The following is a 27,341-nucleotide window of genomic DNA, read 5'->3' as shown; positions in this document are numbered from 1 at the left end:
AGTAGCGTCTACCCTGTTTGTTTGTTTTTTCTTTTCTTTTCTGTTTTCTAGACTAATAAGAATGCCGTGAATATGAAAAAAAAAATAGCTCTAGCCACAGATGTGGTGCCATTCACAAGCCTGTTTACGAAAAGCGCATCTCAAGGCATTGCATGCCCAGCGGCATTTGACATAGAAGCATCCTGAAAACATTGCACCAGGAGTGTCTGTTGGCAAAGGTGGATGTTGTGAAACACTGGGGATGGTGTCCCTCATGCAAGGTAACATCTCCTGTTTTTATTTAGCTCTGCATTGTTTTTGTGTGTGTAGATTTTAAAAATGTTGCGCTTGTCATTTCATGCAAACTTGTTTGCAAGTGTTCTCCTGTGGCAGAGAGTGCACTTGAAACGTGTGCCACATGAGGCACTTTAGGTATGATTTTATACTTTCGAAATAAGGAAACCTCATGCCCTCCTTACACATTGACAGCGAGTCACCGTGGGCATATTTTCTACTTTTTTTTTTTCTAGTAGGATTTTCACTCGGCGTTTCCTCTCTTGATAAAAAGCAAAGCAGCACCATCTACTTTCAGCTCATTCGCCCTTCGAAATGCTGCTATCAAGGTCAAGAGAGTCGGGAGTTCAGTGTTTCTGAAACTAAAACTAGCAGTAGCTGCCAAGTAATTTCTTTCCATGTTTGCTTGATATGGCTGGCAGGACTGACAGAGCATTTTGCTAGGAATTGCAAATTCCGTTTTTTTAATTAAATGTCTAGCATACGCTATACTGCTGTTCATTTATTGGTAGATAACATTGCTTTGACAACATCGCTGTGGCAACAAACCCCTTGCACTTCAGTCAAAGTCATCATTGAGGCCCCTAGTTTCTCATGATTTCACAAAAAATAGTACAGCATTGGGATAACGGCCATATTTTCTTATATATATATATATATATATATCATATTGTGTTTGCTGACATCAGTAAATACAGTGATGGGAATTTGATTAATTAACTCGTCTAACATCCTCTTGAAAGGTAGAACCAGGTAAGAACAAACTTCTGAAAATGCCTTGACATAGCACTTGAAGCGCTGTGGCTCTGGCAGCAATATGCTCGCATATTTTATGGGAAGACTCATGGTACTGGTGCCTGTGAAAAGCTTATTTGTGTGAACGTATCGCACTTTATTTTTTCTTGAATCATCTGCTGTACAAATCACCTCGTATTACATTTTGAACCAAGCTGCTAGCATTGTATAAATTGTATTTATTTATTTTTTTACCTTCTTTTGAGATTCCTACTGGGAGCTCACACACCAGGCTGGTGAGGAATGAGAAAGCCAATTTCTCGACGACCGTGGGCCATTGAGGCAAAGCGTGCGGTGCATACTGGCAAGATAAAATAGCTACAAATGTGCAGAGAAGGTGGTGCAGACCATTGGGAAAAAACAGAAGGCAGTGAAGGAGCCATGGGGACTGGGGAAGGAAAATAAAAGGGCAAACAGGCACAGCTGCCGCTGCTGAGCGAAAAGCTCCATGCGGAATATGGCAGATTCTTTGTTCTCAACTCACAGAATTTGAAATTTTCTGCCACAGAAGATTAGGGCCCTCATTCATGGCAGAGGTGTGCAGCTGCATTGATTTTTGTGTGCATATTGTAGAGTATAGTCACTTGTGTGAAAGTCTTGGTAGTTACCTCAAGGCGTGGCTGGTGTTAGGAGGGCATGAATGATTTCCTCACTTACCTGAAGGAAGCAGTTTCTACTACAACTCGCATGGTGTTGCAGATGCAGTGTGAAACAGTATCAGCAGCTATTTATCCTTTCTGTCGTCTCAGACTGTTCCCTGCTTGCATAATGAAATTCGCAATTTCAACGAATTGCAACTTCTTATAGTCTGATACAAGTCAAGAAAAAAGCAGCTTTTTTCCTTTAAACGACCCCCTTTCATCCAATGGCGTTGGTCAATTCTCACGAACCTGCTAGTGTGACAGAGCAAGGAGCAGTGGATGAAAGGGTATAGTTCCCTCCCTGTATTGTCACGCCAACCCATGCATTGTCACACTGGTCACGCTAGCCGGTTCATGAGGATTGGCCTACACCATTGGCTGGAAAGGGGTCCTTTTGACGGGGAAAAGCCGCTTTTTTCTTTACTTGTATCCAACCGCAGTATAAAGTCAAGAATGCCTCGGGTCTTATTTTCTGCTATTAAATTGTTGACCTCATATAGAGTTCTTGCAAATAGTGTGTGTATCGTATGGAATATCACAGCCTCAAATGCCAGTCAATGTGACCTTGTTTTAATTCACATAGGTGTTATGTGTACTATCAGGGAATGTGCGGCCTCTAGATTTTCTATGCAGTGCACATCCATTAAGGAAATATCTTTGTTTCCTTGCGTTTTGTTGAAGTCATCGTTACTTATAATAACAAGTGTAGTTTCCTTCATGCTATGGGTAAATGCAGTGTGCAGGATTGCAAGCTCCAAAATTTATGTTCTTGTACTATTTTTCTCCTATTGCACATTTCTGGGGTTCACTCTTAATGATGAGAATTTGGTGCATCTTTGTGCACACGGTTCTTGTGATGGAGATTGTCAGGTCGAGCCTTTGGCTGCATATTTTTGTGTGGTCATTGCCATGCTGCACATTGCACTGTCTATAACAAATTTGTTATCAGCGTTTCGCTCATTGAAAGCACTTGCTTGTTATTTGATGCCACCGCTGTGCATGCCAATATTGTGTTGTTGCATAGTGCCATTTCATTGTCATTTATGTAGTACCAGAATTTTCTGGTGTATCTTATTTTTTCAATGTTCATATATTAAATATGAGAAAGCACCAAGCTGAAAGAGTGAAAAATCATTGGTTTCATTCATCAGATGTGGCTAAGCGAAGAAAAGACCGCAAACGGAAGAAACACGGTGGGAGTGCCAAGAAGAAGGCATCTAAGAAGGGGTCCAGCTTAGAGAGCAGTGGATCGAGCAGCAGTTCAGATGAGTCGAGCAGCTCTAGCAACTCGAGCAGCTCATCATCCTCAGACGGCAGCGACAATGAGCAGCGCTCGCGGAAACGCCGAGCATCGGAGGACTCTGGCGCTGCTGCAGGTGGCACTGATGTGTCATCTTCTAAGAAGTCCAAGCACAGCCGTAAGAAGGAGTCCAAACGGCGCCGGCATTCCAAGAAAGCCTCTGGCTCTAGTGACAGTGAGGACAGTTCCGCCGGCGAGAAACACCACAAGAAGAGAAAGAAGCATAAGTCCAAGGACAAGAAGCACAAGGGAAAGGCCTCTAGCAAAGAGAAAACATCTGCAAAGATTGGCAGTAGCAGTCTCATGGACGAACTGAAGGACCTGCTCCCCAAGACCGGCTTGCCAGGATCACTCTTCGGTGAAAGTAAAGGTCCAAAGCCCGGGGGTCTGCTTTTCAGCGACCCCATGAAAGACCTTCTGCCCAAGCCAGCTACAACTTTCCTGGATGATGCTCTTGAAGAAGTCATCTCTAAGAAGGACCGGTCCTCATCACACCATCTGGCTGACACTCTCGGGGAGGTCTCATCTAAGAATGGGCCTTCATCATTCGCCGAGCCCCTAAATGACTTTCCAAAGTCGAGGGGCACTTCCGCTCTGTTTGGAGATTCACTGAACGACCTATCAAGGCTCCCACATGATGCCTCAAAGGATGTGCCTGCATCCAAACCGATGTTCAAGGACACCTTCAAAGAACTGGTCACCAAACCCAGTGCTGGAGGTACTGCCAGTGCCTCTATATTCAGCGGAGATCTCGAGGAACTGCTGCCCAAAGGGCATGACTCGTCCGACGAGGAATTGCGCAAACCATCACCTTCCAGAGCCACTGCCCAGAAGGAACTTGGCAAGCCACAGAAGGTGATAGACTTTGACTTTGACTTGGAGGCTCTTGACGAAGAGCACGGCTTCAACGGCACCACTAAGAGTGGATCTAAAGGAACCACCTCTGGCTCTGGCCAGTTGCTGCACTTTGACATCGACTTTGAGAAGCTGGACACGAGCAGCAGTGGGCCTAGTGCCAAGGAGAAGTACTCGCCATCATCGCCAACTTCAGTGATGAAAAAGGATGGTGGATCGGACCCTGAACCCGACAAGTTGGGTGGTCTTCTGAGAAACCCGTCTCCACCACGGCCTGGCAAGAACAACATGTCAAGCCCGGATAATTAACTGCACGTGCATGACCCTTTATGAAGACATTCTTTTATTGTGTACCAATGTGTGGATCAGTGTTCTTTCCTTTGCGATCACCTCCCATGCCCCAGTTGTTTTCATTGCTTACGTATTGGTACTTGTGCAGGCGTCATATACATTTGTTCATGTTGAAGGATGAGCTATTGTAGTGAGGCAAGCATCTTAGTCTACCTATTAGTATGTACGGAAAAGAGAGCTGCATGAAGCATGGTAATGAAGTCGAGAGTGCACTGACATACAGAAAATGTACTTAGATGCATTATTATTATTAATGCATTGAAGTGCATTATTATTGTGTTGCGTGTGGTCAGTCCAGCACTTGAGCGCTATAATACGAGTTCTACTAACTCCTGTAGATCACTGAACCGTGTTTCCTGTACTCTTTATTCCATTTATGTGAGCAATCCCTGTGGCAGTGTACAGCATTACCACCTGTGGCATGCCACATCTTAAAGAAACATTTTGATTGTGTATAGGGCAACATAGATGCTGTCCTATTCACGCCATGCACTGACTACTAGTCTGTGCAAACAGCAGTACCATGAGGATGGCTGCCATATATTTGCTCATCAGAACTCAGCTGCAGGGATATTTTTTTTTCTCTCTACCTTTCTTTTGGTCCAGAGAAAGAAATCAGTTTCAAGGCAGTGTCCAACAAACACATCAAAGGAAAAGGACAATTGTACAAAAAACCACTGCGTCAGCATCTTGTTGGTGGCTAGTCTCAACATTCTGACAGTAGGAGGTCCATTTTTAACTTGTACAGTGCAAAATCCAGCGATTAAACTTTGCAGCATTTTGATGTCAGCTTGAAAATTTCATGTTTATTGTAGAAGCTGACTTGCACGCTGCTCCTCCTGCACGCGGTGCCGTCATTTACTGCAGCCTAGCTGGATTGTCTCTTCTGTAGTTTGTGTAACCTTTCTAGCCACACACTGAATGAATTGTATAACGCCTACCAAATGACTAAAGGTTACCTTGACCTTCTACAAGTCATGCTTGACTTCCCTCGTCGTTTCTTGTCTCACGCGTTGTGTACACAGAGCGGTTCTATCTTTATATTGCATTGTCTGGCGCGTTATCATTGGTCTCGCTAGTGACTGAACCTACCAGATCTCGTCAGTGTAATGTCAGATCAGCTGCTTGCCTTGTGCTGGAGAGATATGTTCGTGTCCATTTCCGTACAAAATCAGAATCGCGATTTTTTCTTTTTCTTTTTTTTTTGTTGATGTAATAAAGACGGTGGGTGTTCCCCCTAGAAAAGGCTTTGTCTTCTCTTGGGCACTAAAAAAAGAAATCACCATTTCTGGCCAATGCTGTCATTTGCGGCTAAGCTGTTTAGCTGGTGGTTTTAGAAAGTATATCGGACTTGTCAAATGTTCTTTGGCCACTCGGTGTTTGATCAGAACATTTTTGAAGCTGGGTGTGGCCAGGCCTCTGTTTGTAGTCTGGATGTTGGGAGACTACACTAAAGGGCAGTGCTTCCCACGTGTTCTATATGTCTAGAGCAGGAGGATGCTGTAGTGGAACCACTGCCTGGCTCGTTGACTGTTGTTCTCATCACACACTAAGTGACCAAAGAGCTTTTGGTAAGTGCACTACATAGGTGTGCGAATGCACAACATTCTTGCACTGCAGCCTTGCTATGGCTGCATATTTTGTTGCCCTTCTGTCGCTGCCAGTGATACAGTTCACTGGTTAATCTTAGCCGCAAGTGACGCAGTGTGGCACAACAATGGGCGTTTTCTTTGAATGGAGCCTTGGTACGTGTGTTTGTGTTTGTGCATTCTCCTGTTTTACATTATTGCTGTTTACCTCTTCTTTCTCTTAAACGATTCATTGCTGGTGGCACTCAGAATTGAGGGGCACAAAGCGCCATTGTGTTCTGGTGAGGTGTTCAGCCGCTTGAATGAACGGATGCCTATGGCCTGCAGCAATTGGCAAAAATCAGCTGGATGTGTGAACAGACTATCTTACCCTGCTTTACATCCATTACTTGCGTCCATATACACATATACATCAAGCACACTTTAGGCATGAGTTTTAGGGTTATATATATATGTCCGTGCATGTGTGTGTGTGTGTGTGCGCGCGTGTGTGTGTGTGTGCGTGTGTGTGTGCACGCGCGCTACTGTGTGCTCAGTGGAATTTTCTGTTCACATATATGAGGCAGAACATTCTCATTGGACTGTTGCAAACAAACAGATAATGCATACATAGCCTTTTGTCTCACATGTGCCAGCAGGTTGGTCAGCACTGTAATGCTGAGATCCAGCTCCTTGGAAAGACCTCTACAGCTTGCATTAAAAAAAAAAAAACCCTGGGCATTGCTCAGACCAGCACGTCTAGGGATGCTGCCTAGCAAGAAGCGCAAGAGAGCGGCATTTTCCTTCCTCTCTTTCTATCCTCAGCCTAGTCCTGCAGCTCTACTTGTCATCCACAGCACCAACCAACTTGCCATTATTAATCCCATCATTCAAGTTATCAATAATACCAATGGCACATGGCACCCTTGACAGGCGCAGTGTGAATGCTGAGCAGTCCAGATGACATGTGCTCTGCCATTCCTTGTTTCGTATTTGTTCTCGTGGTCTATTCTTGTGTGCATGCTATTGTTTATTTGGCTTTTTGTTTAATCTATGAAAAAACAAACACGGCCTCTGTCATGCTTCTGTGCCCTAGATTGCATGAGGCCGGCTGCATTTGTCAGAACCAGGACAAAAATGAACATGTAATCATGCTGTACACTAGCGGATAAAGATTTTGCGCTGAATTTTCCTCTTTTGAAGCGAAAAGCTTCACTAGGCTCGTCAACACCGGGTCTGGCGTGTGCCGTGATCAATTTTAGCCACAGCTGCGCATGCTCGAAACCAAGCGACGTCACACGGAGCGCAGGTGGCCGCTGCTGCCGCAGCCGTTGTCGCCGCCGCGCGCTGACTCCGTCGTCTGAGCGTCGCCGCTTCTCCTCGCCACCGTTTTACCCTTCGCCGCTGCCGCGCGGTCGCCGCCGCCGTCCCAAGAGGAGAAGGTTATTTCGCAAGGCTTTGCGAGAACGTGTGAGCGGCGGCGGCGGCGGCCATAGCAGAGGCGGCCATCCCCGCCACCGTTTGACCTTTCGCCGCAGCCGTGCGCAGAGCACATTTGAAAGCCTGGGTATATAGGCGCGCTTGCCCATAGAACAGGCGCAGGCACTCGCCATGGAAGGAGAAGAAGAAGCAACAGTCAGACTGCGCACAAACACCGATCCAGAAGTGGTAGCTTGGGAGTTGGCTGAAAAGCAGCGAGAGCTTTTCGCTTATCTAGGCTTAACCTTAGCTAAGCCACAGCAAATTTTTTTTCATGCTTGACTGCAGTACGTCACCTGGGACAGTAAATAGCTGCTGTGAAGCCTTCTGGACTTACAGTGCATGCAGTGGGCTTTTGATACTTCCTTTCTCTTTCCAGTGTTCAACACCGCGCTTAGCATTTGCGCAACGGGAACAACCATCTCGCATGTAAATGCACCGCCATTTGTGGAGAATTCAAAAAGCTTTATTCTCTTAAACGTTTATTCGTGCGGCTAACGCCGGCAATGGGCCAGCGCGTGTTTCCGGAATGGCGCACGATCATGATTTCTTGGAATAAAGCAACTGAACTGCGCAACAGAGATGAAGTGGTGCGTGCGCTTCGTCAGCAAAGGGTTGACGCTCAGAAACCTCGCTCCTCCGAAGCGTTTTTCTAGCCGTCCAATCGGTCCGTTTTAACGAGTTTGTTAGAGTGGACCGATTTTTCGCGTGGCTGGATCGCGCGGGCGGCACGGCTGGCAACGGGACTGACGTTCGAGCGCTCCCTTGATCGATCAGAAACACGTCCGATGCAGACTCGCACAGTTCCCATCTTTCTTTTTCGCTAGCCGTGCGTGGAACGGACGTCGCTCAGCCGTGGCAGAGCGACAGGGACCCCAGAGAGCGCGCCGCCGCTCATCACCCTGATTTCCACTCGAATCGCCATCGAAATGGGCCATCGCCTCCGACATGCCTCCGAACACGACGCAGAGCCCGTACGCAGCCGGGCGCTCTCTCCCGCGCCCCGCGCGACTCTGACATCTGTCGGCTGGTGTTGCTGTGCGCGCGCGCGGCCACCGATCGATCCGCCGCCGCTGACGTTTCTCGAGACGTCGCCGGCGATGGCGACGACTTCGGTCCCGCCGCACTCTACGTACGATCGCACGAACTGACGACATGGAGGCGACTTTCTAGGCCCGCAGGCTGTGCAGCCACGCAGTGGATGACGACGGCACGAAGAGGAAGGCAACATGCCATAGCCTGTGGCCCGAGCTGCTAGCCGCGTCGGCCCCCCTCCGGTAAGCAGCCCGCGTGGGCACTGTCTTCTGTTCGTTCCCGCTGTGTGCTCGCGGCCCCGCGCTCATCAGGTGGCCGCCGAATGGCGTGAACGTGCGGGGGCTGGGCAGTGACTGCAGGCGTGTTGGGAAATCGCGACCCTCCCGCGCGCGCCCGCGTTTCCGAGCGGCTGAAAGCCAGTGATGAAGCAGTCTTCACCTCTAACGACCGGGGTGTGTGAAGCCGCGCCTGCGGCATGATGCAGTGAGCTGGGGCCGCGGGCTAGTGGGAACAAGTGGTTTTGCCTCCATTGGGACGACTGTAGCATATTGAGGGCCTCTGATCTAGTCTTGAAACCATTCTTGTTTTCCTGACTAATAACAAGACTGCTGTCATTGACGCAGAAAGCTACTGTGAAGTTCGCCATAATTTTGTGGCTAATGTGTCAGGCTGATATGTTGTGATGGCAATATCAAGTGGCAACGCTTGCCAAGGTGTGTTCAGACTGCTTTGTTCAAGAATTTCTGCAGCTGTAAATGACTCGCTTCCTTATCTTTCAGAGAGAAGTTGTGTGTGTGCATACACGCAACTTATAAAAATGGTCTATAGACAGTGTATAGACTTCCTATTCACTCTATTGACTTCCTATATATATTGCTTTTTGTCTATTCATAGTCTATGGACTGTCTATAGACAAAAGTCTACTAAAAGTGTATGGCCATAAGTTTATAGATTGTCTATAGACTGTCTATGGCATTTGTATTGCCTATAGACTTTTGTCTATGGACATTCTATAGACTTTATAGACAGAAGTCTATAGACATTCCATAGACTGTCTGAAGCCTTTTTTGTAATTGTGCACATTGCTTGAGATCAACATACATTTCCTGTTGCCATGCACTTGTGCCTGTAATGTGCAGTCCTTGTTTTATTTCTTCACTGATAATAAGCTAATAACACATTTGAATATTATTTTCATGCAAGATGTGCTTTGAGATCTAACATTCTATTATGTGCATGTTTTTACAAGTACTTTTTTTTTGTCTCATTCCAGAGCACCTTCTGCACCCCAGTAGCTTTCCTTAGTCAAAACCCTGACAACACATACAGTAAAGGGAAAAAGGGGGCTTTGGGAAACACTGAAGAAAGAAAAAAAGAGAGATTGGCTTGTAAAGGGCTAGCATGAGTGGAATGGCGGAAGACCTTGTTGGCACCGAAGAGGAGCCCGACTACTCGGTCTTTGAGAACAAAACTGGACTGGCAGAAGACATGAAGTTTCTGGCCAGTATGCCCGAGCTTTGTGATGTAACTTTTCTCGTGGGAGACACGAGAGAGCCCGTCTGTGCCGTCAAGGCCGTGCTGGCCGCACGGAGCAGGTAACACCACCAACACTCCACGACAAAAGCTGCAGTGGTGTGAAGGCTACGACTGCAGCCTCACTACTGCTGTGGCTTCTTTTTATTTTTTGTTTTGTTTTACATCTCGTGCATAATTTTGTTCTGGTGCCCTGTTTCTGCGCTGTGCAGACCTTGCCCCATGCTCATTGGTCTTGGCACACCCAAAAATGACATTTTTTGTCTCCCAATCCTCACCATCCTAAGTTAGGCCTAGGAGGCACTTGACACCGTTTTCTGTTTGCTCGTTGTCACAAGCTTTCGAGGTCATGATGGTGCGCATTTTTCTCTTCACTTTTCTTTTAAGGGTATTCCACAAAATGCTGTATGGCGGCTTTCAAGGAGTTCAAAATCGCGATCGTGATTCATCATCAAAAAAGAGGGACTTGAACAAGGAGACGAAATTAAAATTGTTCTTGAAGAGAAGCAGTGAGCCTATGCTGAACATACAGTTTCCTCAGGTAAGTATGTAGTCCTTCATATTTGAATTGCATCACTTCTTTGGCATAACATTCTTTTTCTTTTGTAACTATTCCAGAATGGACATTGCTAACACTGGCAGAGCACAACTCTGCTGTCTATCTCTGGATGACCATAAGCTCTTCTTTTTCTTTTACTGCATGCCATATATTTACAAAAGATAATTAGTCGCATGTGAGAACAAGCGATAAAAGCTAGTTCTATATTATAAGCTTTAGTTGTCAGTAGACGTAGCCCATTATGCATCTGTGGAGTTAACTTTACCCCGAAGGTTTTCATAGCTTTGCTTTTGGGGAGGAAGACTTGAGGGTAGCACTTTTTCTGTCGATTTGCAATTTGTACAATATATTTGTCTTTGGGAATTATTTCACCAATGTAAGATACTGAACACCATACATTTGGTAGGTTGTAGCAGTTCCATCAGGTTCTCTAATGTTATTTACACCTGTTTAGACTGAGTTTTCTCAGAAAAGTGCTCTTAGGTTTGGTACATGTTCTGACATAGTTTGGACAATTCCCCAATCAGTTTGTATCAAAATTATACAAAAATTCTGGAACCGGAGCAATTTAGGACCTCTGTCCTCTTGCTTTTGTGGTGTATTTCTGGCTATCTTTTCTTTTCTTGCTGGGAATTAGCTTTTTATTTGGCTGCCTTTGTGGCCTTCCTTACACATCTAATACCAGTGCAGTAAGGGTCTTCTTGTTGCATCTGTCCTCGTCGTGCCTGTTTAACTGATCATTGGAGCTGGCCCCTTTTTACAGCCACAGACACACCAGACTTTGATCATAGAAGAGTTTGAGCCTGATGTATTTAGGCAACTCATTGAATACATACATACTGGCTGTGTTACACTGCAAGCCAGAACCCTCCTGGGTAAGTGCAACCTCTCGATTTTATTTTTCTGTTCATTGGTGTGCAGTTTGCACCAGCTTTGCACCTAATGTCTGGTTTGCAGCAGGCAAGCAGAGCTTCGGTTCTGCTTTGCCTTTGCTAGTTATTTTGCTTAGGGAAGTTGTTTACTTCATTTAGTTGGGCATGTAACCAGTTATCGAAATTGTGTGTTAGCTCCTTTTTCACTTTAGATTGTGGAAGATGGACGATGGTTTGGTAATGTATTTATGCTGGTGCTGAAAGCTTCTCAAATTACAAGAAGTACTTAACAGAAGAAAGCAGTCATTCACAAAGTTGCCTAGTGGCCTATGAAGTTAGAGAACAGCAAAGAGGAAGCATGTATTTTTCCACCAGGACCTTACCAGGAATTGTGCAAAATTGTGTAACCAGACTGAAGACATTATTCTTTATTTTTATTTTTTTAACTCTGTTACTTTGGTACATTTCAGGGCCTGAAAAGCAATAGTTGTCAATCTCAGAATTATTCCATATTATGCAGGCATAAATTACGAAGCTTGTGTGACATTGGGAAAATTGTGTTCTTGACACATCAGACCGGTTTCTGATACACCAGATTCACTAGAACCTAGTTTTCTGTTGTGCAGTCTTGCTGCTAATACTTATAGTGTTGCATCTATGCAAATAACTTTTCTTGGTGGCTGCCTTCAGGTTCGGAACTAAATTTTGTGATTGTTTCTTTTGCAGACTCCTTCTAGGATAGTAGTATTTGATACCTTATTGGTTAAACTACTAAAGAACTACATGCTGTATTATTCAGGGAGTCTTTAGATGTGCTATAGGGGACAAAAGTCGAGGATGCATGAATGAGTGGCAATGGAAATTTATAGCTCTGTTGATAGCTGGTGGCTGAAGACCGCACTTGTAGAGGTGAAAGTTGGTTTTAAGTGCTCTGATGTGAGGTAGTGAAATCAGGGGAACGTTGTCAGACATGCCACCTATGTGGCTAAACTCCTTTCCAATGTGTCCTGAATAATTTTGTCCCTGCTAGTACAAACTGAGCAAACTTCTTTTGAGGGAAGGCTCATTGAAGCCAGATTATTAGAAGCGCTGACCGAGTCAAAATTGCACAGCTGATTTCTTAACGCTGCTATGGAAGACAAGTTCATCTGCCATAAGCCGTTTCCACATGTGTAATTTAGTTTGTTTTAATTTTTTAAACGTGCACACACAAGGCACCAAAAGTTGCAGTGCTACTTTGAACGCTACACACGAAAGCTGAAGGGTGCACTTATGCTAGTTGCCTTCAAGCAGTTTTGGCACTCATGTTAAATATTCACTGAGTGGATTCACAGAGTCAAGAACAATGCACTTCATGAACAGTATGCAGAAGATTGCTGCTTGTATGAGCAGGTTATCTTTCAGTGGCCTGCACAGACATGATGCCTCCATTATACTTTGTACATGCTCGTGCTCAGACATCTCCATAATGGGGAAGTGCAAAGCTCATGGCGGCGCCCTGTCATGTCTTCTCGGCAGCGGGAACAATATGAGAAAATTTGTGCCCCCCTTTCCCAAGTCTATTAGGAGGGCCAATGCCCCCTTGTCCCCCCACCTCTCTTTAGCACACCTATGTACCACCGATTACAACCATTCACAATTATGGAAGCTATGATGGCTGTCTGGTACTGTGGAGCTTATTCACAAAGGTGCTTGCACATAATGGTTTGTCATTGGCTGGCACCCCTGTATAGGCCAGCCAGTCATGATAGCCGATAGTCTAGGCAACATGAATGGCCTTGGGAACTTACCTTCCGAGTATTTCACACACACTCTAGCTTCTGCAACACAGCAGGATTTCTGTGAAAGCACAGTGGTACATGCTGTAAATGTGCAGTGGAAGGGAAGGTAGAAAAAGAAGAAAAAAAAAAAGCCTGGATAACACTTGTTTAGTATATAAGCATAGAATGCATGCAGTGCTCTGTGTGTAGTTACTGTCCCTTTTTTTTTTTCAGTGAACTTATTTTCAGGCAGTTTATTTTAAAAAGAGTTAAAAATAGTGTTAGTGCACAGCCCTGATGTCATGTTTCATTGGCATCTAATTGTGAGGTTTTGCGTTGGCGAACCGACTGGGTGGTAGAATGTGCCTAATGGTCAGTGAGGTTTACGTTATGGAAGTTTTCAGTGGGAATACTTACAGTTTGACTTGTACTGTGTTGTGGACTAGAAAAAAGTTCTAAAAAAAGTGTTACAAAATCTATTATTCTTAGCTCCATCGTATTATTAACATGAACTTGCTAATTTCAGTTTGAATGAAACGAACAGTTACCAACAACGAAAGCATGGGGGGATGTACGTTTTTTTTTATTTGCGGTATTGGTCAGTTGAAAATTAGTATAAATATTTTTACATGATAATTGATTTGAGAGAAGAAGAAAAAAAACGACAGTTTGGTCACGTTTTGTATGTTTTAGTTCTTGTACAGGTAATTTCTAATTTGCTGCATCTAGTCTGAGTCTTTTCATTTCTGTCTATGCTTTCATGCTTTTTTGAACAGCAAGTGGATAGGTGGGAGTCGGAGGCACCTGGGGACTGTTAAGCCCAGAGTAAACATGATTTTCAAGTGGTTCATAGTTTGTGGTGCTGCCTTCCTAGTAGCACAATGTGAGCTTTATCCTTTCTTGCCCCACCTTTAGGTTTGATGAATGCTGCTGACTATTACGGACTGGAAGAATTGAGGAAGGGCTGCATGGGATTTGTCCAGTGCTGCATTAGCGTTGACACAGTGTGTGCCCTGCTGGCATCAGCAGAACGTTACATCCAGTACAAGTGCACTAAGTCACTTGTCCAGAAGGTGTGTTCATTTATTTAAGTTGTGCTGTCAACAACCAGCGTACAGAACCTTTGTGTTCTTTCCAACGATGTCTGATCTATATATATTTTTTTGTGAGTTTTACTAGAACCTGTTCTAAAAAAGTGAAATTTGCATGCTTGTTTCTTTACAAATCATATTAAGAAATGAGAAACTCCTAGTGTTTAAAGGGGCACTAAAGCATATCCTATTTCATTTTGTTTCAAAAAATCACCCTGGGTTAAAGTTTACTGAAACTAGGAAGTGATTAAAGTTAACATTCGCCTGTGCAAATTAAGCCATGTAGCTATAATGAAAGCTATAGGACAAGGTTGAGTAGCTTTTTATTATTGCTACATAACTGCTCTCAGATGGGTGTCAATAGCAAATATTCTCTTATTTTGTGGAAGAGCTTGCATTTCCATCTCACATATTAGCATTTCAGGACCTGCCTGCATTCATGTTCAGTGCATCTCTGAGTGCTTTTATCATTTTACGAGTGAAAGTACAAATGTTACGAGACAAATGAATTGAAGAAGGATTTATTTCCTGTAGTCTTCGTCGTCTTCTATATAATACTGTATCCTGTTCAACAAGAGGAGGGAGGGGGTTTGTGAAAATGATGGCCTTTGTGTAGCTGTAAGTAGTAGTAGTCCATTGTTGAGTGTAGGAGAGAGAAAGACAGCATGATGTACAGTATTGGAGCAACATTGTTGCGACACAATAAAAAAAAATAATTAGGTTATAAAAAAAAATAAGCAGGCAGCAGCGATAAGAAATCTTCGTACCGCCAGTCAATTTGGTACATATCACACCTGGTGGTTTATGCTATACTGCTTGGTATCGCCATGTATTTTATATCCTCCTGTGCCTCCTGAATAGTGAGAGCTGTGAAGCAACACATATGTAATAGTCAAGACAGTTCTAGCACTAACATATCTGCAGCACATGACAGCGAGTGGAATTCACTTGTGTGTACGGTAAACTACTTTAATGTTTTCAGCATGCTGGCAGTGTATCATTCTGCTGTGCAGTCTTGATGTATGAAGTCTAAATTCTTGCAAAGCATAGAAATTTGTGAATAATTAATTAACTCGATGCTGTTCTTATGTTGCCGTGTGTGTGTGTGCGCGTGCGTGCGTGCACGTGTGTATGCGTGTGTGCGTGCGTGCGTGTGTGTCTGCTTGCATGTGTGTGGGGGAGGGGGGGGGGGTAAATCTGCTGTTTCAGCCATTTTTTGCAGAAATTTAGGGGTGTGGTGGGCATACTGCAGTGAGATTTTTTTTTTTTTTTACCCGAGATCACGGCTGTCATTTGCTTTACTATGCAACGAGCTTGTCTGACAGGCTGCATTTTATTTGTTACTCACACCTTTTAATCTTGTTTGTTAATCTAGGTGCTTGAGTTTGTTGACAACCATGGCAATGAAGTCTTGAGCCTTGGCTCTTTCGCACTCTTGCCAGAGCATGTGGTTAGGCTCATATTATCCCGTGAAGAACTAACAGCTGATGAGCTCACCAAATTTCAGGTATGTTGCATCAGCCTGCTGTGGTTGTTTTAATCCTCCATGACAGTTAAGAAGTGTTAGTATTTGCATAAAAGATGGCAGTGACCTGTTGCTGCAGCCTTCAGTAGATAATTTTAATGTGATTGTAATGTAATTGTTATGAAGATAAGATTTTAGATTATGTGCTGCGAGTATGCACACACAAATATTGTGATGAAACAAAAACTTGTGAGAGCTTGAACTTCCTTCAAATGCTATGTAACTGTAAATGTAAGGGCTGCAATCTTTTCAGCAGTTCCGTTGAATGTGAATTCTGCTGCATGCTGATTACTCGCATAATTACTTAATGATTTATTGCAAATACTAATGATCTATTTGCACATTGCATTCCTTGAACTTTGTTCATTAAAAAAATTGGGAGCTAGTGCAATGTTCTTTCAGAAAATTTGTGATTGGTTCTTATTTAACAGGTAAGGAATATTTTAGTGATGTCTCAACAAGCACTCAAGAAGTCGCAGCTAACATTGCTTACTTGAGGCAGCTATTTGCCCAAGGACCTGCAGTCTTTTTGAGAGCAAAGTGACTGGTTGATAGGTTTGCATTTAAGCTGATAAACTGCACAGTAGCCAGTGAGATGACCAAGGGAATACATGTAATCATGGACTCCCTGCCAAGAGAGAAAAATGAAAAATACAGTGCTTCAGTTAAAAAAAGGGGGGAGGGGGGGGAGCGGGGAATGTTTACTGCTGAGTGTGCGATATTGCTTCCTTTTACTGATACTCCTTCTCTCAGTACTGCACTCGCTCTGGCTTGGCACTCCCCTTTTCCACACCATGCTGCCACTAGTGCTGTGCACTCTCGCGCCATGCAGCAATGAGCTCGTCTCCCACCGCTGTGCGTTCTAGCTGCAAATGCTCACCCACTGCACCGCACCAGCTAATTCCTTTCCCATGCAACAGCTTTTGCACGTCCCCTCATACTCCATCACTCCGCAGACTTCTTCACCAACATCGCTGATTCAAGGGTTCCTCTAATAAAATGTACTGCTGAAAAAAAAAAAAAGGGAAGCACAAGCAAAAGAACGAACACTTTCATTGCTGTTAATTTTAACCAGCTTGAGGAAAGAAAAAATGCATTTTCTTATGCAGTAGAGAAAACAGACCCAACTCACATGAACTTTTGGGGGCCCACTTGACCAGCAGCTTTGTTTGCTTTAGCTCTGCTTGATATTACGACGTATTTGTTGTATCTTGCAGCACAGTCTAAAACTGGTTGCAGCAAATGATGACTTTAGTATTCATTGGGCACTGGAGTAATTGAGGTTTCATCCTGTGATGAAGAGTTGCTAGATACTCAGTGAAAGAGGAGGAACAAAACTGAGCAATATTGCATCTGCATCTGGCACGCCCTTAACATCTGGCTTAGTAGATGAAGAGCATGTCAGCGTGCACAAGAGCTACTTAAACAGAGGAGTGAACACCTCTTCCCTCGGTGGGTTGGGCGTAGGCTGCCGTGCACTGGAGCAAGCGCTACTGTGACACCATGCCGGAGGCGGAGCTCCGGGAAGTGATGGGCAACTTCCTGGAGTGCATCGAGTTCTACAAGATCCCCGCAGGCGTGATCATGCGGGAAGTGCACCCACTGGGCGTGGTGCCGGACCACATCATAATGAACGCGCTGGCCTTCCAGGCCGACCCCTCCAGCGTCGACATGAACAAGATCAGCTCGCCCAATCGCTTCCGCCGGTCCACCATATTCAGGTACGAGGCAGTTTGCAGCATGCAGGCACCACCATTGTTCAGTCGCTGTTGCTTTAGGCACACTCACCTTATTCACCATTGCAACTGTGCAGTTTGTAGTGGTTGGAGTAGTGGGAGAAGCACAGGCACCAGTGTCTCGCACTACGACCAGCATCTTTCTGCTTAAAAATGCTTCAAGGAGTTTTCTTAGGTGCAGTCCTAGCTTGTAGCCTTTTTCTCCATGCATAGATGCCATTTTGTGGTGCAATTGACGAAAGACTGATAAACTGTCTGGACTCTTTTGCCACTTGATTCACCTAAGAATGTGATTATTATTTATGTCCAGTCATCTAGGCAGGTGATAATTAGAAATGCATAGTATTTAAATGGCTTGCAAAGCACTGCTTCTGCATGGAACTACACAAAGATAAGTGAGGGGTGCACGCAAAGCAACCTTTTAGTGTTTTCATTAAATATATGCAGGCTTATTTATGCGTTGCTTTGTGCACTTTCGGTTCACTAGGCCCGTAGCTGATCTCCGCCTTTTGAGTGTGCAGTAGTAATAAAAAGAGATATGAGAAAGCTTGTACAGCTTTCAAGTGTTGAGAACTGAATTATAATGCTCTACTTTTATTAAGTTGCTGTAAATTTGTTAATGATTAGGGCAGACTATCCTCTGTCTCCTTTTGTCATTAATGAACAGGCATAAATCGTTCAGGTTGGTATTTAGGAATTTAAAAATGCTTTGAGTCTCGCACTGTAGTCTTCCATGTTTCTTTTCATTGACCCTGTACACAAGAATATGTGGTGCACTTTGTCGCACTGAAACATGCACATAACACCGAAAGCACTTTTGATAATGCAAGTTTAGGCACTAGAAGCCGTTTACCCTGTTGTGCCAGCATTTACGGAGGACCCCTTGGGTTTAAGACAATAAGTTCACATGTGGCAGGCACACTTTGCAGTTGCCAGCCCTTATAGCTGTAATTTGGCATTGCTCTTTCCAGTAGTTTCAACAGCTCATTGAACTGTAGCCATCATTGCAAGGTTAAGTCTTTGATCACTGCTTTGTCAACATGGCAGAGCTTTGGAGAATTACTAACAAACTTGGCACATAGCTAAAGCTGTTGCCTCATGTCTTCCTCTTGGTGTATTATTGAGCATAGACAAGGGGTGAAAAACATTGTAAATGATCATAGCTGTGGCTGAGAGCGCTGTAAATTGCAGTGTGCTTACACATTTAGGGTTCTTAGAAACCAACACAATTACTCTGACAGAATGTAAGTCCTTCTTAGGCATGGAGCAGAGCTGACAAAAATCAGCAGCCAGCGTTTGTTCCTATTTATATTCTTTTACCCCTAATAGCTTTAAGGTACAGCACATCTAAACGGTGTGTTTCTGAATTGCATTTAGTATAGATGTGCACATGACACACAAGCAGTTCATTCGCTTATGTTTGGTTAGTGCCTAAGGCATGTGCTGCATGTGAGAAGCAAGTTGCAGTAGCAGCATTTTTCAATATTTGCGCTGAATCCAAGCTGGTGATGCTTGCGTTATTCTTAGAGATGTCTTATCAGAAATACCTGTGCAGCAAACGTGCTGATACATTGTGTGAACTGCAAGACTTGCCTGTTCAGCTTTGTAATCCTCTTAGTGATACATTTCCTCAAGCATATTTGCTTTGCAGAAATAAAGTGTCAGGCGGACAACACCATTACAATGCTATGAAATAGTAAATTAGATATTTACCTTGTTTTGCCCCAAATGTCTTGAGGCCTTTGTTATAAATAGTTTAGCTTTTAAAGCTCTTTCTCAGACAGTTGCATGGGGCTGGCAAGTAAGCGGATTATAGGATCTTTAGCTGACAGCGATTTTGGTCTTGATGAGGCTGGCTTCATTCTGTTTAGTTGCAGAATTGCACCAGTTTTCATTGCTTCCTTGCACAAGCTGGGCACAGCACAGTCTGATACTGCGCACATTACACTGATATACTGCAAGCAGCTGGCATACAGTTCTGGCCTAGCTTCTTTACTTCTGTTGTTTTTTAGAGCACATCTTGTGAGCCCAACTAAGTGCAAAGTGCATGTCTCTAAAGCAGCACCACATTTGGTTAGCAGACATCAGTCATAGGTAGCTTGCACTAATTGGCACACACGTAGGTATGTGCATGTGACTCTTTTATTAGCAAAATATATTTAAAAAACCACAACCATCAAAGCCGTTCTTACTTCATGTAAGTTTGCAACATTTTTATACCACAAAATAGAGCTATCACTTGCAACCCTTTTATTCTGTTATAGTTCTTCAAGCATATCTTTCTCCTTCACAGACCTATTTCTAAAGCCTAATAGCTTTGGCATTAGTGCACTAGTATGCTTAATCATGAGGTTTTAATGGTAGGGGTCTAAGATAAGGGGGCAAATTTTGTTTTTCCTGAGCTAGGACACAGACCTTCACACTTAATGCAATGCTAGCCTTGCAGCTTTGAATGGTGTCTGCAGTTTAAATTTCACCGAGAGCTATAACTTTGAGGGCACTCAAACATGCTCTAAAAGTTTAGCCAAAGAGTACATGGCACACTTTCCCTGTTAGACACATTGGGAATTGGTGCATATAAAATAGGCAACTGTGAACGCATTCGTAGTGTTCAGCAGGTAAAAGCAGCTACAAAAGGTGAAGACCACTAGTGCTTTCTGACGTCTGGGCACTTAAGGATACACAAAAATTTGTTTAGTACCCAGCATGGCAAACAAGGGAAATAGAGAACGATTAACGTGCCTTCCATGTACGTTCAATTGTTCACAGCTGCTCAGTTGTCAGATGCTGCTTGTGCTGTCCATACTTTTTTCTTATATACACTACTTGCAGTAGATTAGGAATGCTAAGCAGTATTGTCAGTGCTAGTAAGTTAACTACAAGAATCGATGATGCACTACTGACAAGTTTCTCTTGACTGTTGGTTGTGACGTTCAGTTCCACTCGTAGATGTGTGTGGTTGGTTCACTCGCAATCTCGCCTGCACCGTGCACGCCTGCTCTTTGGATGCGGCCACGTGCATGGCACCTGCACCAAGGGTCCCTGTTGAAATTGTGCGAACGGGGTCGGGGTTGCGGAGCGCAGCGTGTCGCCCCTCAGGTCAATGTCGATAGCCGACCCGTCCCCCGGGAAGCCGCCCGAAAGCGACAACCAGATCAATGCTGAGGTGGACAAGGCCAACACCAAGACCAGGGGCCGAAGCAAGAGCACCTTCTCCCGCCCCTACCGCCGCAGCAAGACCCTGGCCGAGAGCTAAGGAGGGCCATCTCTCGGGGGAAAGGGGTGCTTTGCACTCTTGCCACTCGCTCGCCTCACCGCCGTACAGATGTGCACTTGTCACTTTCAAGGACACCGCAAAGGAATTTTTTCCTGTGCAGTGCGATTTTTCTGTCTGTTCAGCATTGCCCCCTTTCTCTTCTGCTTGCTTGTTTATTTATGCGTACCGGTTCACTGCCTGTTGAGAGCATTAGTGTATGCAGGACTGATGTGTAGAATGCACTGGATGAGCTGCAAACAAAGTATATACATGCTACAGATTAACAAGATGTACAACTGAACTACTTTAGATCCACTGGTTAATAAAGTATATTGGAGAAAAAGGACACACTCAGGATTGTAGTGGGCTTGACATTGAGCAAAATTATTTCAGCAAACGCTTGCGTACAGCAGCAGCAATGGATGGAAAGCTCTGTGTTAACTTTTCTGGGAAGTTGTTTTAGAGGTGTGCACAGAAAAGTAAAACAAGCTATTTAAATGCATTGATTCCTTTCCACCCCATTTCAGGCCTATGTTTGTCTTGGCAAGCTGTCCTTTTTATTTGTCTGCTGCCCAGTGATTTACTTGAAATGCTTGCTGTTTCACTTTTCCATTATCAGCAAAATGGTTGCATATTGCCATGCTTACTCTCACACTGCGTAAGTGCTTACACTGAGTAAGAGAAAGGGAGCTTTTAGCTTGAGAGAGCCAAATGCGATTTTTAATTTGTTACATGCACTCCTAGGCTCAGTAAGAAGTACTTGCAGTGTAAGGCTAAACTGAATATCTGTACTCAGCTTAAACTCTGTATTCTTATTTTTCACTTTCCCTATCCACAGCAGTGGGCCTTTATCTAACTTGAGTTTAAAATTATAAAATGCCCAATAAGCCACTTTTTCTTGCTGTTCTCATTAGTTTTGGAGTTCTGTGGGCTGACATGCTTTAAAAAGCTCTCTGCGTAGTTGTGTTTTTAGAGACAAGGTTTTACCAGGTAGATCAGTATAACAAGTTTCAGCAGCTAACAGTTGTGCAGAAGATTTAATAGTACTTTTAGGTTCATGAACGCGTGGCATCCTTTTGTAGATGTTGTTTGTTGGAACAGCAGCTCACAGAAGGTGTTCCTTCACGGATGGTGAGGCGAGTGTTAGATGTGGTCCAGTGGCAGACAACTTTTGACCAAAGCGCTTTAATAATGCACTGTGGCGAGGAGCTGGTTCACTATGTCCCACAGTGGCAGCGGGTGGCACTTGGGACAGCTAAGCAGAACGCTTCTGTCTCTTTTTGAGAAATCCGTCGCAACATCTTGCAAAAAATATTTCATCCCAGCGCCACATCTTACCTTGTTGTGGCATACTCCTGATCCACCCTTGGTGAAGAGCATTGCACTTCTTCCCCCAGCCCTTCACTTTTCTAGGGCTTTATTCCGTCACGTTATTCCCCAGACCATTGTAGTTTTGCCATTGCTGCTGCATAGATGTGGATCTACTATGCATCGCCAGGTCACAGCCGTTCATGCTGTGAACCCCCTTACAGTGGCCAGCCCTGTTTGTGTTGGAAAACAGTTGCAAAGGTGTAGTGTGTGCATGTCACTTTGATGAAGCCCAAGCCCTACAGACACTGCACATGAAGGGTCATGTTTTGTTGCTGTGGACTGCCTACGATGTGCTTGGAGTTTTTCGTGAATAGAGATATTTGCGTTATTTTGTCGAGATAGATACTTGAAATAGGGATTCTTCTCTTGCTTTAGCTCATGGCTTTAGCTTCTCTTTAGCTTTAGCCGTATAGCTGCACTCTGGTGGATGTCAATGAGTAATTACTCCCTTATTACTTTTGTTCAGATAGGCACTCTGATATTAGCAGCCAAAGATTTCAGTTCTGTTCAGCTTTAACTTGTGAGGCAGTGACCGTATTAATGCAACTGATCAGTCCTTTGAACTGCAATGTTAACAGCTAATCAGCCTCTGATTTTTTTTTTTTTTTTCATGTCACTTTTCTGTTATTTCACACTTGAAATACACACTTCTAATACAAAAACATGGTATCTAATCGTGTCGTTTCACTTATCTTGGAGCAGTTCACATACATTAAAGTTGTTTTGGGATCGTGGTCAGCAACTGGCCTAGATCACTTGTTAAAACTGTTTTGATTAAGCTGCACAGAACCCAGAATATATATTTTTGCTGCACTAGTAAACAAGTCTAAAGTTTCTTTTATCAGCTCAAGAGAACCTCTACTTTAAACTGCTTAAAAACAGGTAGTCTAGTAATTAAAAAGAACGACGCTATGTAGGCACTATCTTCTTTATGGGCCCACGATTGTCCATGGCAACAAGACATTGCTCTTCAGTGATTTTGAGTGTGCGTACTGGTGTAAAATATATGTTCTATGATATAGTCATATCTCTGAGTCTGTACATGTATTTCATGAAACATCGCCCACTTTCTGCTGATGCGGCAAATTCCAGAAATTTGTAGCCCAAAAGTGCGCCTAGTTATCAAGCTTCAATCACCACAGTTCACCTATTCCTGGCCTACCACCAAGATTGCTCAAGCTGCATCTTAAACATCTTACACCTTCGACAGTATGTTGTACTTCAGATTAACTATGTGAAAGCCAGCACTGTATGCAGCCTATCTTGAAGCTCCAAAAGATACTTGAGGCGTCATAGTGTTAGGCATTACTCACATAGTAGCTGTACATATACATTACACTGTGCAGTATGTATTGCAGCCACATTAAAGATAAAAAAACGTAGTGCTTGAAAAACTTCTATTTTTAAATCTGTTGTTATGCCTCATGCTTATATCCAGGTTTTTCATTGAGAGAAAATATGCATATGTATACTGGTTGTAGTTCAATGCCTTAATCAGAAGCTCTTCAATATGCTGTGATACAATACTGTCCTGCAGTGTCTGGTATGTCTGCAGATATGTTATCACTGGCTAGTTTTATAGAGAGAGAGATATTTAAAAAGACATGAAAAATAGTTGAGGCGTCTTCCTGCCAGCATCAAGTGTTCAGCCCATATTCAGGCACCAGCAGTCATCCCTGTAGAATACATGCATGTATGCCACTGTACGCACCGCCCTGTTTCTGAGTGTATTACTTAGCTCTATTAGTTTAGTAAACTGCTTAAGCAGTTCACGCAGACAAGGACTCGAAAGTGATATAACGTAGCTGCATTAGCGGAACCCCCTTAGACGTCTTTCATCGCATTGTCTTAGCTGTCATTCTCCATCAACAGCGCAACTTAAGAACAAAGATGTGTTCATGGTTTGTCAGCCTCTGTATGTTTGTCGTCCTAGTGGCTACTGAAAAGTTGCACATGTTTGTATTCTTCTTGCAATAGACCTTTATACTCATTTTCTTTTTCTTTGCTTCTATTGCTTTCTTTTTTTGCTTTTACTGCATTCTTATAGTCAGCCTGACCAATGTTTGGTGCAGCCAAAATTTGATGCCACAAAATATTGCACAGTTTCTGTGTTTGCATGTTATCGAGTTATTACTTTGTGACCCCGTATGTTTGCCCCCCTTGACCATCCTGCCACTCAGACAAAACTTTAAAGATCACACAGAGAGGATGACTGGTAGCAGCAGCTTTTGCAAGAGATGGGAAGTGCAACATATGCACCAAGTTCACCAGGAACGGTTTATGACCAGCTTTCTGAAATACGTGTTCCACGTTGTTTTGTTGAAATATGAATATGCTGTTGCTGTGCTTTGTATGGTGTACTGCATGTCTGAGCCCAGTGGCACTCTACTGCTGTAAATGTGTAGCCTGTTTGTTAAAGCGCTTGTCAAGTAACACTGCACAAGATGCACTGTGCTTCAGAAGTGTCAGCATTATCAAAAGATCAGCACTATGGGTTGGTTTGACAAGCGTATACACGTAGCATTTGTGGCAACCTGGTACCCGGAGTAGTCCACCCCTTTGTTTCATCCTTGAGGAATTTTATCTCTTGTCTCGTAAAAACACTGTGTGGTAGCTCAGTTATCTTGTTCCGGCTCCCAGAAATGTATTTTTGTAACCGTAAGAGTAACAATAAAGTGTGTCCTTCAAAGTGTTCCCTGTGGCCCATGACTTTCTTTGCTACAATGTTGGTGTGCAACGCAAACCTAGCTACTATATCCAAAGCACACCAATCTAAAAAAGGAAAAGACCTTCAAGTCACATCAAGTGCTCATTTGAGCATCACATCTTACTCGAAGCAGAAGTACAGGAGATCTTGTAGCTCATTGCTGCAACTGGGCAGGTGAATAATGAGAACAGTAAAAAAAAAACATGCAAACACTGCTGTCTCTGTTGTCGTCAAGAGTAGACGCAAGTATGAATTGCTTGCAGTTCTGTCTTGGTACTGTCTAGGATGGCTTATAGATGGCGCTAGTTGCAAGGTCACAAAGTACTCTTGCTGCCCACCTCGATGAAGCTCATAACGAGCTAGAGACGCACACACTGATTATCGCGTGCTGTTGAGTCTACGCCTCAAGCCTGTAAGCTTTGTCCCGCGTCAAACAACTTCGTTTCAAGGTCGTGTCCGTGCCAGAGACTACCACAACGTCCTCGGCACCGTTTGGGCGCAAGAGCATGCATGGACAACCCCTTTTCCGCCACCATCGCTTTTGCGGCGATAGCCATTGCTAGAAAATAGCGGACGCGAAAGACAACAAACATCACCAAACTGCTCTGTAAGGGAAAGAAGGATGAGAAGGGCACTGTAGTAGAGGGCTGTGGAATAGTTTTGGCCACCTGGGCATCTTAAATGTACCCTGACAGCACACCACACAGGCGCCTTTTATGTTTCAACGCGTGTGCGCGTTCGTGGAACCAAGTTCTCGTGCTCGTCAGCTGGATGCCAGACACTGCCATGGCGGCAGCGAGTAGTCGGGTAAAAGGCCTAGCTTTCTGTCCGTTTTCTTGTTTAGCAGCCAAACGCTGCAAAAGGCACGTCAGGGTGGTAGCGAGAAGGCGAGTATAATGCCGGGATTGCACCTCGTGCTCAGCAGTCGAACGCCGTAGAAGACTGCCATAACGTTAGAAAGCCGGAATTTCACTCAGCTTCCTTGTGCTCGGCAGCTGATTGCCGAAGACTGCTAATGCGGGTAGAGAGCCGGAATCTCATTCCGCGTACTCGCGTTCAGCGGCCGAACGCTCTAGAAGGCACTGGCTGTAGGAGCGAGAAGGCGGGTAGAAAGCCGGGATTACATCCCGTGTTCTCGAGCTCGACAGTCGAACGCCGTAGAAGACACAGCCATGGCAGTCGCGAGAAGGGTGGAAAGCCGGGATTCATCCCGCGTTCTCGTGCTCGGAAGCTGGGTGCCGAAGAAGTCATTGCCATTGCGGAGCGAGGACCCCGCAATCCAACAGCAAGTCACTCGCCTGGCGGCTGAGGCTGTGAAGCAACAATGTTTCACTAGTCCTTAGTCTGCGGAGCAATCCCTACCCGCGTCCCAGGCCTGCTTGCCGAGACCGGGGATGTGGGGGCTCCTTCTCGGTGGATCAATAAAATATTCATTCGTTCACTGCCACAGCGGTAGCAAGAGTACGGGTAGAAAGCCGGGGTTTCATTCTGCGTCCGTTTTATTGCGAAAGCAATACTACGCTAGGTTTTGAGCCGTCAGCGTGGTCCCGGCGGTAACCACGTTTGACCTTTAGACGACCCCCCTTTATTGTAAACTCTCCTGAAATAAAATAATATAAAATAAACAAAAAAATTGGAGAGGAAGCCCGCACCCAACCAGAGGTTATCGCAGGCGATCCAATGAAACATAAAAGAAAAGGGGCCAACGCCCAAGAGAAATTTTAAGAAAAACCAGTTACAAAAAGAAAAAAAAAAGAGAGGCACAAATGATGGGCGGGTAAAAGTGATTTTTAAAGCAAGACGCCCCTGAAGGATTAAGAAGTACGAAATGAACATAAAACGGATGGGTCCAGCGTGCCCAGATTCTTCAGACAGGCTCGCAGGCGGCCAGGAGGAGGGAAGGTGGGGGGATCTGTAAGAAGGAAGAAGAGACAGGAAAAGAAAGCGAGGAGAAAAAAAAAAACAAAAAATGAACTAACAAGAGATACTGGGCTTAAGAAAGCAGAAGGGGTACATAAAAAGGGGGAAATAGAAAAGAGGATCAAGTAAATGACAAAAAGGCATGTAATAACGCAAGGAAATAGAACGAGCGAAAAGTAAAAAAAAATAATCAAACAATTAAAACATGAAAATATAACAGCTAGAGAAACGAAAAGGAATGACAAAAAATAAACATGAAAAAACGAAAAGCAAAAAAAAAAACAAAGACTGTATGTACACGCAAAGCCAGCAAATATCACGGTCCACATACCATCCACATGCCCGTGAGGCAGGGGCAGGGCCACGGCCCACCAATATTGGCCATATGGTGCCCCCGACCACATGAGACACGGGGAGGCACAGAAAAGGTAGGGAGGTCTACGAGCGATCAGGGCGGGAATAAACACGAGAGACAGGTGAAAGAAGGGAAGAAACGCGAATAAGCAACGCACGAGACCGAGGGGAACCTAACAAAGAGGGGAAGTCATGAGGGGAAAGAAAGTGCGGATAGCCGGGAAGCCCTGCTGCTATGTCTGCGGTGAGAGGACAGGCACGCAGGTAATGAAGAACATCCCCCACAGCTGCCCCGCATGGACAAGAAGGCGAAGGAAGGAGGGCAAAACGATGGAAGTACGAGAGAAAACGACCATGGCC

The 27,341-nt window shown here is 44.4% G+C and overlaps 2 protein-coding genes across 4 annotated transcripts in view; both read left to right on the top strand.

Annotated features, from left to right (window-relative positions):
• Nucleotides 1–4,248, top strand: part of LOC149342570 (uncharacterized) — a 38,747-nt gene extending 34,499 nt beyond the window's left edge. The window contains exon 9 of the mRNA XM_089544924.1: nucleotides 2,861–4,248. Within this exon, the coding sequence (XP_089401050.1) occupies nucleotides 2,861–4,173 (1,313 nt within the window). The 3' untranslated portion in view covers nucleotides 4,174–4,248. The remainder of the gene's footprint in view (nucleotides 1–2,860) is intronic.
• Nucleotides 8–24,694, top strand: gprs (speckle type BTB/POZ protein). Of its 3 annotated transcripts, none has more exons than XM_089544926.1 (8): nucleotides 5,596–8,539; nucleotides 9,571–9,892; nucleotides 10,218–10,371; nucleotides 11,153–11,264; nucleotides 13,937–14,094; nucleotides 15,488–15,619; nucleotides 17,105–17,358; nucleotides 20,473–24,694. In XM_089544926.1, exons 2-8 carry the CDS (start codon nucleotides 9,699–9,701, stop codon nucleotides 20,627–20,629), a joined length of 1,161 nt encoding a protein of 386 aa, XP_089401052.1. In that variant the 5' UTR covers nucleotides 5,596–8,539; nucleotides 9,571–9,698; the 3' UTR covers nucleotides 20,630–24,694. The 3 variants fall into 3 exon arrangements, with proteins under 3 accessions (XP_089401053.1, XP_089401052.1, XP_089401051.1); XM_089544925.1 differs by having other exon boundaries at nucleotides 20,458–24,694; XM_089544927.1 differs by lacking the exons at nucleotides 5,596–8,539; nucleotides 9,571–9,892 and adding an exon at nucleotides 8–260 and having other exon boundaries at nucleotides 20,458–24,694.
• Nucleotides 24,695–27,341: the final 2,647 nt, after the last annotated feature.

This window comes from Amblyomma mixtum, chromosome 5, assembly GCF_055824585.1.
Source record: "Amblyomma mixtum isolate Tamu chromosome 5, ASM5582458v1, whole genome shotgun sequence".
Taxonomy (NCBI): domain Eukaryota; kingdom Metazoa; phylum Arthropoda; class Arachnida; order Ixodida; family Ixodidae; genus Amblyomma; species Amblyomma mixtum.
This window is presented reverse-complemented; position numbering and strand designations above follow the sequence as displayed.